General features: G+C 44.4%; 1 protein-coding gene across 1 annotated transcript in view; it reads left to right on the forward strand.

The window, feature by feature from the left end:
* The first annotated feature begins 11,576 nt into the window (after positions 1-11,576).
* The window catches only part of SVEP1 (sushi, von Willebrand factor type A, EGF and pentraxin domain containing 1), a 456,592-nt gene continuing 448,810 nt past the window's right edge, over positions 11,577-19,358 (forward strand). The window contains exon 1 of the mRNA XM_068234340.1: positions 11,577-12,357. Within this exon, the coding sequence (XP_068090441.1) occupies positions 11,851-12,357 (507 nt within the window). The 5' untranslated portion in view covers positions 11,577-11,850. The remainder of the gene's footprint in view (positions 12,358-19,358) is intronic.

The following is a 19,358-nucleotide window of genomic DNA, read 5'->3' on the forward strand; positions in this document are numbered from 1 at the left end:
AGTTTGAATCTACATCCAGTAGGTGGTGCTGCCACTCTGACTGGACGTAGATTCAACGTCCTGATGAATGACGCGTCCCCGTCGTTACCGCCAATCTCGTTGCTCTGAGTCCCACCCCAGTTTGCCCGCTCTGCCGTCTATAAGAGGCTCTGAAAGCAAGTCAGGAGCCACTTTCATTTGCTCCTGACCGCGTGATCACGGAGAGCCAGTCACATTGGCTCCCATTCATAGACAGCGTCAGGAGCCAATGAAAGAGGCTCCTGACCCGCTGTCAGCACTCTGCCGTTATAGAGACGGCAGATAGAGGAGCCTGCGCCGATGGGGCAGTGTCGTGGCCAGCAAGAGCGGCGGGTATGTGCGGCGATTCCAGGACTGTGGAGTCGGTACAAAATCTTCCGACTCCAACTCCAACTCTGACTCCACAGTTTATGAATCCACTGACTCCAACTCCGACTCCGGGTACCCAAAATGGCTCCGACTCCGACTCCAACTCCAACTCCACAGCCCTGGGCAATTCATCGGGAAACGCCGTTTTACCGTACCAAGAGTCTCTGGTCCTTAAGGGGACAGAGACTGCTGGTACGGAAGTAGTTAATGGGCTGGTTCAGTTTTATTGTTCTCGCACGATGGAAAAATGCTTTCTGCATGCACTACTGCTCCACACGTGCACACATTTCCCCTTCATAATTGTTGTCCACTGTGTGCATTGTAACAAAGATGTAAGTATAGTATGCAAGTAGTGTGTGCAGTACATGCATGTTGTGGGACCTCTGCCACAATATGCAGTGTGCAATTCACGTTTCAATGCAAGTCAATGGCAATGCAGAGAAATCACTGAAAAAAATGTGTTTTCTTGCAAAAAGTTGGTCTGATTTTGAAGTGATTAAGCTAAAATTTTAATGTGAATTAACGTCATTGGTATCCATAGAAAAATCGCAGACTGGAAAACTGCATACAAACTTGCATAAAATCACAAAAACATGCCTAAAAGTATATTTAAAAAAACAAACAAACACATAAATATCGCAAACACTAATTTGTGCATGCTGGACATTGCATGCAGTACTCACAGTGAGGCCCTTTTAGTGCTAACCCCTGATGGTGCACCGCTGAGAACTATGGCTTCCTCTCACAGCCAGGCCACCTTGTTATAGAGAGCTGGTTTCTATTTACATGTACAGTAGCTGACAGGGAAATCCCCAAACACGTCAGCAGGCTGTGTTACCCTGCTTAGTGACACATCCCTAATCAGCTGCCATTTATATACATATAAGCAGCAGCTGTCATTAATATTCAAAGCGCACTGGCCTGTATGTCTTAGCACACTAAAGGGACACAGAGTGCGCTCTAAACTGAGTTTAAGCAATACTCTTACAAAATCAGACTATATATAGTCCAGCGCACATCTTAATATATACACAAACAGTCTCTGATCATAATATTCTTGTTATTGTTGCTTCAATCTTCTATGGTTCCACCACCAGAAACACCAATATAAAGCGCACTCACCAAACACAATGTGACCACTGTCAGATTGGTCAAACAGCGCACACCTCCAGGATACCCCAGCACTTCAGGTCCTGGTCCTCAGGGGAGGACTGGGACCTTTTGGCCTGGGGGGACAACACAAACTAGAGGCCCGTTTCATGCCATCCCCAGCCCAAAGCCATATCTTTCTTGTGTGCAAATCTTCAAATTGTGATCACGCACGCACGCACACACACACACACGCCTAACCCCATTTCTCCGCACCAGCTACCTGTCTGTGTCTGATGCCTAACCTTAAAGGAGTTATCAGGCTTTTTTTTTTTTTATGAAAATAAGTGCTACTTACCCAGGGCTCATCCAGCCCCAAGTTCCCAGCATGTCCCTCGCCGCAGCTCTGCAGTCAGCAGTTCGCTGCCGCTGCCTCCCAGCCCCCGGCAATGACGTCAGGCCGACTGCGCCTGTGCGAGCGGCGCTGTCAATCACCGCCACATGGACCAGAGCGTACTGTGCAGACGCAGAACTACTGTGCCTGCGCAGTACACCCCGGTCCACGTGGCGGTGATTGACAGTGCTGCTCGCACAGGCGCAGTACAGGCCGACATCCAGGTCGGACTGGTGCCATCGCCAGGGACTGGGAGGCAACGGCAGCGAATGGCTGACTGCAGAGCTGCGGCGAGGGACATGCTGGGAGCGTGGGGCTGGAGGAAGCCCCGGGTAAGTAGCACTTATTTCATTAAAAATGCCTGATAACTCCTTTAAACAACTCCCCCCCCCCCCCCCCCACACACACACAAACCTACCTACCTGGTGATGCCTAACCCCACTCCTGCCCACCCACCATACAAACTACTTGTCTGACACCTACCCCCCCCCCTCCAACTACCTGTTTGACAGTGCCTAACTGCCTGCCTCCCCCCTCCCCTGCCGCCAATCACACCACAAGCAGAAAAAAACGTTCCCGCTCAGGCCAGGGTCAGAATGGGGATGATTATCACACACAAAAAAACTCAGAGGGCACTGGCCTGGGCAGAGAATTGAATTTGAGAGCAGTAGCAGGCAGGCAGCAAAGTGTGAGTAACTCAGTGACAAGAAGGGAGAAGAAGTACAGAAACAAAATTTATAAAAACCACCTTCTCCTCTGGCGACCTGGACCCGACCTCCTCTATCCTCCTGTCTCCTCAGTCCTACACCTCCTCCTCCACAGCAGCAAGCAGCTATAGGTGGCATCTCCGACTCCCAGCCCCCCCCCCCCCCCCCCCCGAGTGTCCGACTCCTCCAGCCAGGACAGCTAGCCACTCGTAGCCGCAGCTCCAGGCCCCCAGCCCCCCCAGCACAGAAAGCTGAAGAGTGAGACAGCTCACTCCGATGACACCTTAGGCACAGCAGCACAGGGGAGGACTGTGTCTGACTCCTCCAGCCAGCCACTCGTAGCCACAGCTCCAGGCCCCCAGCCCCCCCAGCACAGAAAGCTGAAGAGTGAGACAGCTCACTCCGATGACACCGCAGGCACAGCAGCACGTTGCGGGCGGCAATGGCTCCAGGCGGGGGGCGGAGTCAAGCAGGGTCAACCCACCGGGCCGGAGAGGACCTAAGCTATTTGTGTCCTTGTGCCGCTCACATCCGCCGCAGGCCCAGCCACGCACAAGGGCACACCACGGCCGGTCGCCTCAGCCCCTTCTCTGATTGGATACTTCAACTTGCCGGGAAATATCGTGCGAGGTTGCGATCCCCACTGCGAACCTGTCACCTGTGGTATGTCTGCGGCCGCTGCGTATAACAGCGGCTGGCCCTAATTACTTAAGATTCGGGCGGCCCGGGGGGCAATTGCCCCCCGTCCCCCTGGGCCAGTCCTCACCTGCTGGTCCTACTTGATACTTATGTCCAAGTTCACATGTCCTTGTACCTCAAATAAAAGCCTCTGATAGCGTGATACAGTTTAAAAACCAATTTACTTTATTAAAATTGCTCACTCACATGTCACCAGTTGTACAATGGGCACAAAGTTTAATCACGGCTCTCCTCCGTTGCCAAGCCGGGCTGGGCTGCGCAATCTCCACCGGTCGCGTGGTCCACCGTAATTCGCGTGGTCCGCTGCCACCGCTCGCTTCCTGGTACGTCCAAACCCCCGCTCGCTGGACTAGTTTCGTCACGAGGCGGCGGACCACGCGAATTACGGCGGACCACGCGACCGGTGGAGATTGCGCAGCCCAGCCCGGCTTGGCAACGGGGGAGAGCCCGTGATTAAACTTTGTGCCCATTGTACAACTGGTGACATGTGAGTGAGCAATTTTAATAAAGTAAATTGGTTTTTAAACTGTATCACGCTATGAGAGGCTTTTATTTGAGGTACAAGGACATGTGAACTTGGACATAAGTATCAAGTAGGACCACCAGGACCTGAAGTGCTGGGGTATCTTGGAGGTGTGCGCTGTTTGACCAATCTGACAGTGGTCACATTGTGTTTGGTGAGTGCGCTTTATATTGGTGTTTCTGGTGGTGGAACCATAGAAGATTGAAGCAACAATAACAAGAATATTATGATCAGAGACTGTTTGTGTATATATTAAGATGTGCGCTGGACTATATATATGTCTGATATAAGCAGCAGCGTTTGGAAGTCAGATCACTGAAGGCGTAAAGGTGGCCACACACCATACAATTTTTTATATTTCTTTTTAATCTGAGAATTGCAATACATTTTTCTGATTGATTGTAGCATTTGAAAAATCGGAGGCAGGGGTCACACTTGTCTTTCAGTTCCGCATAAATGCACACAATGTGCAGAATTAGAGCCCGTTTCCACTATAGCGAATTCGCATGCGTTTTCTGCATGCAGATTTGCATGACCAATACAGGTGAATGGGCCTGTTTCCACTTGTCAGGGTTTCTTTGAGTTTTTGTGTGCAGGAAAAGTCTGCACGGCAGAGCCATCAGAGATTCGTATACAATGTATTTAATAGGAAATTCGCGTTCTTTTTCAATGACTTGAAAATAATTCCAAAATAATTCCAATTTTGATATTGATCAGTGCTGAACATTTCTACCAATTGCTGTAGCTTGGCTCTCCAGTAATCAGTCCTATGATCCTGTAGATGGAGAGCTTGTGTTTGTTTGTGTAGCCACCAGTGGGAATGCTGTGTTGTTACCATCAAAGCATCTCAAGATTGACAGGAAACAGAGTCACTTTAGTAAAGGATTTTACATCTAGATGCCCCCCCCCCCCCCCAAAAAAAAAAAATCTAAAATAAAAAGATAAGTATGATAGCATGATGGCACACAAAAAGGCAAGAGATGAGCTAAATCAATTTTCCAACCTTTCTGCAATGTTTGGTGAATCAGTTTTGTGAATTTCTTCAGGGTGATGCATGCCACTATTTGGGGTTGATACCATTGTTATAAAAGAGGGATACTTGTGTATTGTGTAACACAAGTGTCCCTGTTTGTGTAATAAGTATTCAGGTAGATAAGGTGTCTATGTACAATTAGGCCTCCTGTGGGATCCAGCTGGTGATAAATCTGAGAAACATATGTACAATCTGTGCCAGTCTACATAGTTTATAAAGATTTGCAACATATCTGGCACATTTGAACATATTATTTAAGCAGTAAATTTATCAATAAAATGAATCAATGACTTATCATCACCTTTTCTGTTTGAGGGGCGGTTCACATTGCAATAAAAAATGGTCCATATAGCAGACCATATCGGAACGGATCCTAACGGACGCGAACAGATCCTATGTTAATCAACAGGATCCGTTCACATTGCTTTATTGAAACAGATCTGTTTGGCCATTTTGGTTAATGGACCGCAAGTTTGGGTCTGCTAGTGAATTTTTCCGGATCGACTGACCCGTCGCATTGACTGCGCGCTAACGGAACGGATCACTAACTGATGCCCACACAGATCAGTTTTTACACGGATCGTTTTTGATCCATCCAGTGTGAACCGGGCCTTAGTCTGGCACAGACTCCTCAGATAATAGAGACTATATACAGGTAATTACTTGTGTTGAACAAAACAAATTCCCAGGAATGTAAAGAAGTAGTGCCAATCAAAGTCATACGATGATAACTAATCAGCCAGCTAGTGGATGATACGTTACTCAGCAATCAGAGGTTTTGTTTAGTTCACATTAAGGTCTGTTCGTCAGATAAAGTTTTGCATCTAATGCTAGGTACACACTATGAGATCGATTGCTTCCAACATGTCCGAACTGATTTCCGATCTATTTCTGATCGATTTCTGATAGAAGTGAATGGAAAACAGTCAGAAATCGATTGGAAAATGATCAAACATGTTAGAAATAATCAATCTGACAGTAAATCTGCCAGAAAATCTCATAGGGCTTGATTCACAAAGCGGTGCTAACTGTTTAGCATAGGTGTGCTAAACAGTTAGCACGTGAAGTGCCGTTCGTGGACTTTTGCGCGCACAAAGTGCCGCGATTCACGCGATCGCGGCACTTTGCGCGCGCAAAAGTCCGCGAACGGCACTTCACGTGCTAACTGTTTAGCACACCCGTGCTAAACAGTTAGCACCGCTTTGTGAATCAAGCCCTTAGTGTGTACCTAGCATTAGGAGAATTCCTTGGTCATCGCTAGTGATTAGAGTTGTCACTGCTTAGTGTGTACCTAGCATTAGGAGAATTCCTTGGTCATCGCTAGTGATTAGAGTTGTCACTGCTCCAAATGAGAACATTTTTTAAAATTAAATTGTGAAGAACTAATTAACTTGTGGTAACGTGAAATTCTTGCAGGATATGGGGGCTCATTCAAAACAATAGGCTGCATAATAAAAGAAAAAAAAAGAGAACAACTCTGTCTCAGCTAACAAGAAAGCCAGTGGACACACACAGGCCAGTATTTACATCACAGGAGCCTATAGGCACGGATGTCCTGCCACCTTAGACTTCGCCCCCCATGAACCTGCAAACACTCGCAGAATCGCACCGCCAGTGTGCTGGCTGTCCTAGCTGTCACTTCTCCCTTACTTCCCCTGCCTGTCATAGGTAGCTTCAGGTGCCCCTTATGGTGCCCATACATGGTACCATTTTTTTCATCTAATCTTACCATTTCTATGTAGAATAAAGGTGAATTAAGTGAATATACTAAAAGGATAATTTAGGCAGTTCCCTTACATTACATAGAAATGGTAAGATTGGATGAAAAAATTGTACCTTGTATGAGCACCATGTAGCCAGAAGTGCCCTCAATCTTCAGTAGCAAGAGGTGCCCCCAAATATTAGGTAGCTAGAAGAACCTCTGTATTAAGTAACTAGAGGTGTACCTGACTGAAGGGAGATTTGGTCAGTGGATTGCCGAGAGCTACGTAAGTAACCTCTCATTTACACTCCACTCAGGACTCTGCATAGGGAAGGAGAGAGGAAGATACTTGGGGAGGAGAATAAGTGACCTTTCCATCATCAGGCGCCTGTAGGCATATGCCTACAGTGCCTTATGGTAAATCCGACCCTGCATAAACATAAAACACCCATCAAACAAAGCTCAAATATCCACAGATATGAGGGTGTGTCCAGAACCGGCATCAGGACAAATTTTATTCTGGGGCACTGTACTTTTGGCTAACATAGAACAAATGTGGGATTGGCAAGAGGCCATGGAACTTAGAGTTGAATGCCATTTTGGTCCCCCCTGCTGTTAATTACACACCACAAGGTTTGACTTTCTGGCCTAATGGCCAACCCAGGAAGGTTCATACTCACATTTTTGCCTGTTCAGATATATGTCTCACGATGGAGGTGCTAGTGTTGTGAATAACACGTTAGCATCCACTGTATACATGTACTGCTAGTGTAGAGACTACACCATGGAATGGACCTTGATGATGCCATTAGAGCTCATCCTGATATCCATGGACAAGTGGGAAAAAAAAGCTGTTTTACTTGAGTTGTGTATGTCAGATGTGTTTATGTGGGCTGAGTACATGTTCTTGATAAGTTAAGATAATGTTTTGCTGTATTCTTGCAGGATATGTGTACATGTTGTATATGGGGTATATGGATCAACAGGACCTAATTGCAGCCTTCTTAGCCATGCCTACGCTAATTCTGAGGTCAAAACGTATTTTAAATTCTTTCAAGTGACTTTTTTTCCCCCAGAATCCGGCTTGTGTTAATGAGGAAGTTGGATTTTGTCCAATGCTAGGCACATTGATTTGTGTGATGCTAAAATATAACCTGCCATGTATAACTGAAAAAAGTCAAAGGAGACGATGGTTTAGTTTGCTTTTTTTTTTTTTTTATAGCATGAAAGTGAATGGGATTGCATATGACAAACCTAGCTGCCCATACAAAACGGGGATGAGTCTGATTCATTGTAAATGAGCTCTAAGGGCTCAGCCACACTATGGGCTTGATTCACAAAAGCGTGATAAGTGATAGCACTACAGTTATCACGCAATCTGCCGCGTACAAAGGTTTGCGATCATGTGCGCGTTTCACGTGTGCAAAACTTTGTTTATCACGCAGCGTAATCCTTTACGCGTGCAAACCTTCGCCTGCAGAAGATCGCGTGATAACTGTAGTGCTATCACTTATCATGCTTTTGTGAATCAAGCCCTATAAGCGCTTTTATGTGCTTGATTAGCGCTTATTGATTTGCACTTTCTGAGCACTTTTTAAAAATCGTATGCGAAAAATCGCCTGTGCTTGAAAAAATGCCAAAAAAGCCCTAGATGTGAACTAGCCCTAAATAAACGCTCTTCTGAGCGCTTGTGATTGATTAGCTCCCATTCACTTTCATTAAATCACGGAAAAAATTGCGGCGGTCACGTATGCGAAAAATCGCAGCAAATTTTTACCGTGATTTTAATAAGAGTGAATGGAAACGATTTTTAAAAAGCGCTCAGAAAGCGCTAATCAATCACAAGCGCTCAGAAAAGCACTTATTTAAGGCTCGTTCACATCTAGGGTGTTTTTGGCATTTTTTTAAGCACAGGCGATTTTCAAAATCGCTCTAAGAACGCTTGTGCAATGATTCCCTGTGAGAGAGTTCTCATCTGAGCGGTTCATTTCCGATCCACTCAGCAAAGCGCTGCCTGTACCATTTTTAAAGTGATTTTGCTAAAATGGAAGGTATAGGGAAAAAACGCTCATAAAATGGCTTTGTGCATCGATTTAGTTTGCATTTTTAATAATAAATACATTGCATTTTTTCTTTTCCGGGTCAAAGAGTTCACTTCAAGACTTGCGTCAGGGAGTGAATTAAAAAAATATCACTTTGAAAAATCACTTAGAAAAGTGATTTTTAAAAAAAACTACAGCATGCAGTGGACTGCCAGGTGGCGCTAAAAAAATTGCGCCCAAAATTGCAAAACGTTTGCAATTTCAATTTTAGATGTGAACAAAGCCTAATAGTGCCCATACACGATACAATAAAAACGTTTGATTTTCCAGTTTATTCGATCTAAATGATTGAATCGAATGAAAGTTGAAAATATTTTTTTTTCAATCAAGAAATTCGAACGATTATCCCTTTTTTTCTAGAAAAATCTGATCAGACATGCTGGAAAAATCTTTATATTCGATCTAACGGAATAATCAAACTAAATTATCTAATTGAAAAAAAATTAAAAATTGTACCATGTATGGGCACCTTTAGACAGAGTTCTTTAAATTGCTAAACATCATAAGCCACAGTCCCCCCTAAATCAAAACGTGACAGTGTTCAGCACAAGTGTTAGCCAATCTACCGTGTTTTGCACCAGTTTTATCCCAATTCTCCCTGCACAGGTTTTGGTACAGTTACTATTCACATGGAGTTTGTTACTTGCGGCCGTTACCAGACTTTGGGAAACTTTGTTTAACATAAGCATGTTAAACGATGCTGCCCCCTGCGGTGATCGTGCATCGTTAAGTAACGGACACGGTGGTTCAGATCGGGTAGATCCCCGACAACTCCCGCATAAAGTAACACAATCGCTTGAAGTTTCGTTGCCCCCACCGTGTAACATTGCGCATACCCACCAGCCGGAAGATGGAGGAAGATGAATCGGCGGAGCGCTTGTTGTCGAGTCGACGCTGAATCCATCTCCCTGCATCGCGAGGTGAGTACATAGCATTACATGTCTTCCAAGATCCTGGTGGATGAACTGTCATACCACTACCTGATAGGTTGTTTGGTTTTTCCTTCCAATACAGGCCCTAGAATGAGCTTGTAATTAAGAGATTGACCTGCAAGCTCATGGTGAACCAGAACTCCTACCGTAGGAGTCTGTAAGGGGCTACAAAGGACCAAAAAACCCTCCTACTACAATGCTATACAAAACAGAAATGTGCCTTTTTAAAGCAGAAGGTATTATTGATTATTCAGGTTGGAGTAAGTATATGAGGTTATGGGAGACCTCATATACTCACTCCAACCTGATTAATTACAAAATTCTATTTCTGCTTTGTAATTTAGACTGTGACTATATCAGTTTACTGGCTGCTGCTTGCTTCAGTTGAAATATGTATCAAATCCTACAAGACAAATGTGTTATATAAATGTTAGTAACTCCTCATCAATTTCTAGCAAAGTCTTGAGTTGCCATTTTGATGCTTCTTTTCTAATTTTATCTTGTGAGGTACAGCAGAGCTCTAACGGAGGATAAACTGCACACATACACCATGCTTTGGTTTCTCTCTGCACAATACAGTATAATAATATGGTAGGACATCATGACATGATTAGACATCATGCTGGTTATAAATAATGCAATTTCCCGTCCGATCGACTGATTGACAACGGGATCCATCAGGAGCATTTTGGATACAGATAATAATGAGGACAGCCAACATCAGTAATGAAAGAGAAAGTGAAGCATTTACTCAGCAGGACACAGCTGTGCTCATACCTGACTGTTAAGTCCCCCAGAGCTTCTCCATGCTCTGTACACATGCTGCTGCTACATCCAAAGTCAACTGTAGCAGGGAAAGGGGGCCGTGCTGTGAGCTGCAGGATACCTACAGATATTCTGGTGTGTCAACTTGTGCCTGTCCCCAGACACTGCACTGGCCCTGGTCTGAGGGGGGATTCTGGGCAGCTGTAATCCCCCCTTGAGTTTGCCTATGACACTGGCATTTAAGTATTAAACAGATGTGTGAAAATGGATCCGATTTTTCATTAGTTTACGTTCTGGTACTGTTCCGTTTTGTCAGTATCCCCGCCTCCACCCCCCCTCCTCAGAACCCATCATTAAAATGGACTTTGCTGGCTAAAATGGTCCATTTTTAGCCAATGTGTTTCTCATTGGATCAGTTTCTCATTGCCCCCAATGCAGTGTTTCAGTGTCCATTTCTGTTCCTCTGGGCTCTGTGGTTCGGAAAAATCGCTGCAGCACCAAAGTTGTGGTCCGTTAAGCGGAGCATCCGGAATGGATCTGTTCAAACGACGAATGTGACTGGATCCATAGGTTAACATTGGATCCGTTTGCATCCCCTGAGCAGAGGGTTTTTTTTTGCCAATGTGAGCTGGGCCTTAGGGCATATAAAGCATCACATATCTTAACATTTGTGAGTTGTTACTGAAATATTTGGCATTTTTTTCGAAACAAAAAGGAATTCTCACAGTGCATGGAAACTGTCTACCAGCACAAAACTGTTACAATATATAGTGAAAGTACAGCTTGCTTTACTTAGAAATCTGATATACATTATCTGAAAGAAGTTGTGTAGAAGTGTGTAGGTAGATGAAACTATTACAAGGTGAAGTCACTGGCCCCTCCAGAAGTGTTTCCAATTACAGTGGCACTCCTGGTATCTGCTGCTCTGTCTGCTGAATGCCTGTGCGTCCGCCCGCTAGACATGTGGGATCAATCAGGGGGGCTGATGCACGCATGGGAAACGTTGACAGCCTGATAGACACACACGGGGTTTTGGTGACAACACAGCTCAGCAAATCAGCCAGGCGCAGAGGAGGAGGTGAGGGAAGATTTGGCAGAATCAGGCAGCGCAGCCAAGGAAAGAAGAGAAAGAGTGAGCAGAAAGTAGAGCTGAGACAATAGATGCAAAGGGAGGGAGCTACAAACACACACAAGGATAGAGGTTTGCCGAGACTGGACATTTCTCTGCAGACTTTTTTTTTCCTCCAGAAAGAATGAAGAGGAGGGAAGAGCAGTGATTTGTAGAGCACATGAACAGAACATGCAGCCAGCAGCTCCCTCTTGCAATATGCTCTGTACCATAGCTCACATCTGCAGGGCTGTCTGGACACGGGATCTGGAACATTAGTTTTGGATCACATACACTACAAGAAACATTTCTCTAAGAACTGGAGGAAGGGTGGGGAACACAGAAAAAAAGCACATCGGATGAATATTCAATACGAGGAACAAGCCAATTGTCTCCTATTCAGGTGATCATGTTGCGCTTGGCTTGCCTTTGGTGCTGCCTCGCCTTGGTCCATGGCTTGATAACTTTTCAGCTCCAGGTCCCAGCTTATAGGAGTTCATCTCAAGTTCTCCAGGTCGCTGGAGACCGCAGGAGCACACAGCGACCAGAGAGTGCAGAAAACAACGTAGAGAAGATGGGACAGTACTTTAAAAAGAACATCAGGAGGCTGAGGGAGAAGAGCCAGAATTTGGACCTCGTCTTCCTTGTGGACGAATCTTCTAGCGTAGGCCACGCAAACTTTGCCAATGAGCTGAGGTTCGTCAAGAAACTTCTCTCTGATTTCCCAGTGGTGCCTTCTGCCACTAGAGTGGCAATTGTCACATTTTCTTCCAAAACCAATGTACAGACTAGAGTGGATTATATTTCTTCCAGCCAGTCCCACCAGCACAAGTGTTCTCTGCTCAACAGAGAGATCCCAGCCATCACCTACAAGGGAGGAGGAACTTATACTAAAGGAGCTTTCCTACAAGCAGAGGTAAGATCCTTCTACAGTACCTATTGTCTCCCCAAATCACTGGCACCAACTGGCTTTCGAATGTCATATTGTATAATTATTACTACAACCACTGCCATTGTGATATATGCAAGCTATGTCATAACTTTGTTTCCACAGATCCTAAAGTTGCTGAGAACTTTGAAGTGTGGTTCACAAACAAGTGATTTGTATTTCATGCAGATCCATTCAGGAAAAGCAGGGCTATGGAGTTGGAGCAATGTTTGGGTACCTGTGGAGTCGGAAGTTGTGGTTTCATAAACTGAGGGGTCGGAGTTGGAGTCGCATGATTTTTGCACCAACTCCACAGCCCTGAGGAAAAGAATGGACAGCCTCCTGCAAATTGTTGCACCATGCATTGTTCCGCATGCGATTCGCATGTAATGAAAGCTAATGGTCCTGCATGTTGCTTGTGATTTTTTTGCATTTTCCATGTGCAAAAAAAGCATGCGTTTTATAAAGTTTCGCTCCTAACATGTTTCTTCCTGTTTCCTGTGTAGTCATAGTGATGGCATGTTGCTATGGAGATTAAAAATTGGATGCGAAAATTCACATTTAAAATGCACTTAAAACTGCAGGAATTTTAACAAATTCACATTTAGGGTTTAGACACACTATAAATGCTTTTCTGAGCACTTTTTGGCCTCCAGAGCTTTCTGAGAGCTTTTTAAAAAAAAAAAAAACGCTCCCATTGACTTCCATTGAAATTGCAGTAAAATCGTGATCACGGTAAATTGTACAATTTTACCACAATCGCTATTTTACCATTTTAATGGAAGTCAATGGGAGCATTTTTTTTTAAATTTTTTTTTTAACAGCTCTCAGAAAGTTCCAAAGGCCAAAAATCGCTCAGAAAAGTGCTTATAGTGTGTCTGAGTGCTAAAAATGCATTTCTGCAACTGTACTCAAACCGCATGCGAAACCGTGGCAGTGGGCCCTAACTTCTTTCAAACAGGACGGGGGTGTGGCCAAGCAGCCACTCAACTTATCTCCATTGAAGTCAATCAAGAAGCGGGGTTGTGGTAAGCAACGGGAATGGAGGAGACGTGTTTCGGTCAGCAGTCTCCTCTCTTTGGAATCTGCATAGAAGAGCCTGCCCATCATTTGCAGCCAAGATGTTGCAATAGTAGGTACTTGCCCATCACAGTTTCAATGAAAATGATGTTGTTTAGGGGTAGTTTTTTACTTCACTTATTTTACTGGAGGGAAAGGCTTGGTGATGATAGTTGTAAGACTGAGTTAGGACCTGAAAATAAACTATGAATTGATGTTAACTCAATTTTATTGGTAATACGGTTAAATATACAGGTAGATTATATCATTAATTGATCATATGTGATCAGTATGCAGTGGCTGCTTGGAATCTTTTCTCATTGTAAATACATTTGTTTGGAATTTTTCAAACACATTTCAGATTTTGTGTACTACCTCTAATTCTAAGATCGGTAGGAAACAATTGTTTTATACAGTACAGTAGAGTCTTGGTTATCCAGCACTTACGGGGAATAGCTGATGCTGGATAAGTGTGCTTTCTGGTTGCTTGAGACTCACTATACCCCACTCTATATACATACCATGAACTCTGTATTAAATGTTAAAATACAGTAAATGAAAGTATAATCCTTGGAGGAGCCATAGAACTCAGTCTTTAAAGAGAGTCTGAAGCCCGTAAAATTACCTTTTTTTTAATTTCAGCATTAACATCAAAGATGATTTGCCACATCCCCATGGCAGAACGATGTATTTAACCCCCCGAAATCCCCGGGGCAAAATCCTCTGTTACTTCCTGGGAAAGGTAGAGCTGAGCACAGTAGCTCTGCCTCCAGTGCAGTCAATCTCTCCCGATCTCCACCTCTCCCGGCCCCTCTCAGTCTTTTTTCACTGAGAGAGGGGGGAAGAGTCGGAGATTGACTGGACTGAAGGCAGAGCTACAGCGCAAAGCTCTGCCTCCCCGGGCAGCAAAATCTGCGACTTGGAAAGTCAGAGAATTTTGCCCCTTGATTTGGGGGGGGGGGGGGGGGTTAAATACATTGTTCTGCCATGGGGATGCACCAAATCATTTTTGATGTTGATGCTGAAGAGGAATGGGAAATAAAAAAAGGTAATTTTACTGGTGGCACTCTCTATTTAAGCCACATGTGTCAAACTCCAGGCCTGGAGGGCCAGATCCATGCCAGTGTTTAGAATGGACTGAAAAAAAGGGGACTGTGTCCTACTTGATGGACCACACCTTTCCTGCTTCAGACCCATACATACCAGCTTAAGCACAGCAGAGCTCACAACCAGCCTAAGAAACTGCCTTCACCACTGTGAGTATTGCCAGCAATTTAAACTGGTTGGTCGAGACTGCTGGGTAGCTGAGCTCCGGATAACCCGGAACTCTACTGTATAATATATATATATATATATATATATATATATATATATATATATAGTAAAGCCCCTAGCTCAGCTTAATTGATTAATGCATTTATTATTAATTGTGTATATACGAGGGTCATTCAGAGAGTAACAGCCATAATTTAACCTCCCTGGCGGTGCATTTCTCTCTGGAATCAGGAGTCAAAAGCGGAACATTTTTTCCAAGAATTTTAGGCCACCAATTCTTAAAGTGAACCAGAGACGAAGCACCCTTGTGTATTTTACCATAGAAATCAGTGGGAACATTAGAGAAAACATTTACCATGCTCTCTGTTCCATCCTCACTGCTAAAAGTGTCTGTTATCTAGCTGAGATAAGAATCCCGGACTGAGCATTGATTCTGGCTTTGCTATAATGACTCAGCTATAATGATTCCTGAGCAAAGCCAGCAGGGGGCAGGCTTGGACTTGAAGACAGCAAAGAACACAGTCTCAGCTATAATTATTCTGTAGCAAAGCCAGACCGACTGCTTAGTCGGGATTCTTATCTTAGAGGTGATAACAGGCAAATTAAACAGAGAACAATGTAACAAAGAGCAGATTAGGTGTTTACTGTCATGTTCCCACTGATTTATAAGGTAAAATACATGAGGTTGCTTCATCTATGGTTCTCTTTAAAGGGAAGGTTCAAGCAAAATAAAAAAAATGAGTTTCACTTACCTGGGCTTCTACCATCCCCATGCAGCCATCCTGTGCCCTCATAGTCACTCACTGCTGCTCCAGTCCCCCGCTGGCAGCTTGCCGAACTCGGAGGTCTTCGGGCCGCGTTGCGTACATTTTTACGCATTCCCGTTAGTGCAGGAACATTAACACATACATTTTTACGCATTACTGGTTCAATGCGTACATTTTACGCGTTACACCACTAATGCGTAAAAATGTATGTGTTAATGTTCTGCACTAGCGGGAGTGCGTAAAAATGTACGCAATGCGTCCCGCCGACCTCCGAGGTCGGCAAGCTGGCAGCGGGGGACTGGAGCAGCAGTGAGTGACTACGAGGGCACAGGATGGCTGCAGGGGGCTGGTAGAAGCCCCAGGTAAGTGAAACTCATTTTTTTATTTTGCTTGAACCTTCCCTTTAAGTCATAACTCACCAAAATATGTCAGAATAAAAGCCTGGTAGACATACTGCATATAAATAAAAGACTGGAACACAAATTTGTTGATTTAATTAAATTTATGAGTAAACTTTAAAAATTGTGAAACCGTACAAATAAGGCAGGCAGAGGTCAGTAACAGTAATTGGCTATATTGTCATCCTGTGCTTTCAGATGAGCTTATCTGCCATCTCTGCCAAGGCAGTCAGGTGACAAAGGGAGGAGATCGAATTATAATTTTTTGACTAGAGACAAATTAGAGAAATTAGAAAAGCTAACACACACACACACACATTATATATATATATATATATATATATATATATATATATACATACATATATATATATTCATACATACATATATATATATTCATACATACATATATATATATATACACACATACATATATATATATACATATACATGAATATATATATATATATATATATATATATATATATATATATATGTAATATATATATACATTTTTTTTATTTTTTTATTTTTACATGTATGTGTCCTGTATTTGCTTTGTGGGCTGCTTCCTCCTGACAGGTCTTTAGATGGCGCTGTTTGGATAAAAAATATACAAACAGGGCGAGGTATCTTCAGGTCCACTTTAAAATTTTGTCGCGCCCCGTGACGTCATGCAGCACAATGCAACTGATTGGCCGCTGGGTCCCCAAGAGAATAGCGGGGATATGGGGGTCCCGGCGGCCGGACAAACGCCGCTGCTGCTGGGGGGAGAGAGGCAGGCTGCTGCTGGGGGGAGAGCACCAATCGCGCGAGGGACTCCTGCAAAGACGGTAGATTTGCGCCACCACCGTTGCTCCGATCACATGGGCCACCGGGTCCCCGAAAGATTACCGGGGATATGGGGATCTTGGCGGCCGCGCAATAGTGCCACACTTTGGGGACAGATGCAGGAGTCCCGCTGAGCAGCGCCGATCGGCGCGCGGGACTCCTTCACGCAGCCGCAGCAGTTTTTTCACTGCCCCGACCTGAGCTCGGGCTTACCTGTAGCAGCTGCTTTTTCCTACCCCAAGCTCAGGTCGGGGTTACCGCCAGGAGGGTTAACTTGCATGTCAGGTCTTCTCTTCCAGCACCATTTGTCACATGACTGCAGAATGCCAGTGACTGTTTGTTCAGCAGCACTGACACGAAGGGCCAAACCCGTAAGGGAGAAGGGAGATGTTACTTCAACAGAGGGATTAAAAACCTTATAAAACCTATGATAAATGCTTAAATAAAGGAAAGAATTATGTGGAGAAATAATCAGGAGATACAGTGGGGTAGACTCACTAAACTGCGGTAAGCAGAATAACGTTCATAAAGTCTTACCGCATGATGAATAGAGTAGAATGCAGTACATCACATGTAATGCATTACACTCTGCCCATTGGAAAATTACATTTTTTCCCCAGTAAGTTAGTGAATTTCAGGTATCCAGCTCCTTATTATCAACTACCTGATGCCTTCTCGCACCCTCTCCAGTCTGTACCCGGCCCAACCAAGTCACAGAGTAACTGCAGTGACTGGGGCTGGCTGTGATCCCTGCTAAAGATCATGATTTATTGACAGACACTAGAAAGGATTGTATGCAACATATTATTATTGTTTTGTATTTGTATAGTGCACATATTTTCTGCAGTACGTTACAGACAAAGCACATTGAGCAATTCATGCTGTCCCTCAGAGGAGCTCACACTCCAGTTTTGTTAAAACAAACTGCAGTAAACATATCACAGTTGTACAAATCTTTTACAATTTATTGTTATTAAAAATAATTCTTTCATTTCAATTTGGAACCAGCTGTGAATTTGCTATTCTAACAAGCTCAAATTGCTCTTCTTTTCTTTCTTTTGGAGTATGAACTGCCCACCTATCCCCATCTTCTGACATGAATAACTGTCATACATATTCTCCACCTGCACCCATTCAGTAAGACATTACATATAAAATACTGATGCTGATTACTTATTTATAAGGAGTAATACCAGCAACAAATCTCAAACAAATTAAGAATAATTTAAAGCACAAGTACCACTTCCTACAAGTGAGCATTTGTAGAATAAAAAGCAATATATAGCAGTGTGCAATTCAGGTATTTCATCGCTCATGTGACACTGGCTTTATAGAGTGTCTGGCAACAGCTTTGACATTCCCTGGAAGTCTTTGTTAGGAATATTATGGCATGGCTGTTGATTGGACAAAACAAGCTCTGCAGCAACAGAGTCATATGCATAGCACCGAGGTCATGCAGCGTACATGGTGGCATGAGCGAGACTTCCAGCGATCGCAATACTTTGTGCGGTGTCATCAGGGATCTTAAAGATCCGAGGTGTCGGTCTTTAGTCAGTGCACGACCCTATGCGACATTCGCAATCTTCTGTATCTATCTGGCGATGTCGTGTAAAAAGCGCCGGTAGTCAGGAAAATCCCCAGGTGGGTACATAGCTTAAAACCTGCAGTTTGTGGTTGGAAGCAGCAACATTCTAACGATCATACAATCATCACTCATCCTCTTTAGCTGACTCTACTTGGGAGGTTTGTGAATGAAAGATTTGATCTTTTGCTGATTGCAAACTGTTGTGTTCTCTCAGTGGGAGATACAGTATCCTGCTCCATAGAACATAACTGAAAGCAAACCTGTAAAAGAAAAAGGTTCCATACTTACCTAAGTAGTAGGAAGCCTCTGGCCAGACGGAGCAGTTAAAAAGAGCACAGACTATGCCCTGTTTAAAAGAGCTGTAGTTCGCATAATGGGAGGCCCCTGCGTCCATTCGAAATAGGATGCATTTTAAGGGGGGAGGGGGCAAGGGTTAAGGTTAAAGTGCAGGAGGACATTGGAGGTTAATGTCCAGCTGCCCACTTGGGGGGGGGGGGGAAACGTTTTATACATACCTGGGGCTTCCTCCAGCCCCATACACACGGATCGCTCCCACGCCGTGGTCCCCAGTCTTCCCGCAGCTCCAATACTGGGTCCACGCACTTCCGTCAATCGGGCCAGTCTACGCAGGAGACGTGCGCTCTCTATGTATCTCTTCAGCAGCTGCTGGAGAGATACACAAACAGTGCACTTCACTTACGTCAGGCTGGCTCCGACTGACAGAAGTGCGAGGACCCGGTATCGGAACTGCGGGAAGACTGAGGACGGCGCCGTGGGAGCGATCCGTGCGAATGGGGCTGGATGAAGCCCCAAGTATGTATAAAACGTTTTGTTTAATCCAGCTCTGGTACACTTTTAGGGTTAATCAGGGGGGAGGTTAAGTGTTAGACACCATAGGGAAGTTAAGAGTTAGGCACCAACCGGGGGAGGGAAAGTGTTAGGCACCACCATAGGAGGGTCCTGTGTGAGAATAGGGAGAGGTTGGGTCACTGTAAAATATCAGTAAGTAAAACTAGTATTTTACTATTTGAATGACGTTGTAGAATATCTGTAAATTTACCGCTATTGTGCGCC

Source organism: Hyperolius riggenbachi, chromosome 1, assembly GCF_040937935.1.
Source record: "Hyperolius riggenbachi isolate aHypRig1 chromosome 1, aHypRig1.pri, whole genome shotgun sequence".
Classification (NCBI taxonomy): domain Eukaryota; kingdom Metazoa; phylum Chordata; class Amphibia; order Anura; family Hyperoliidae; genus Hyperolius; species Hyperolius riggenbachi.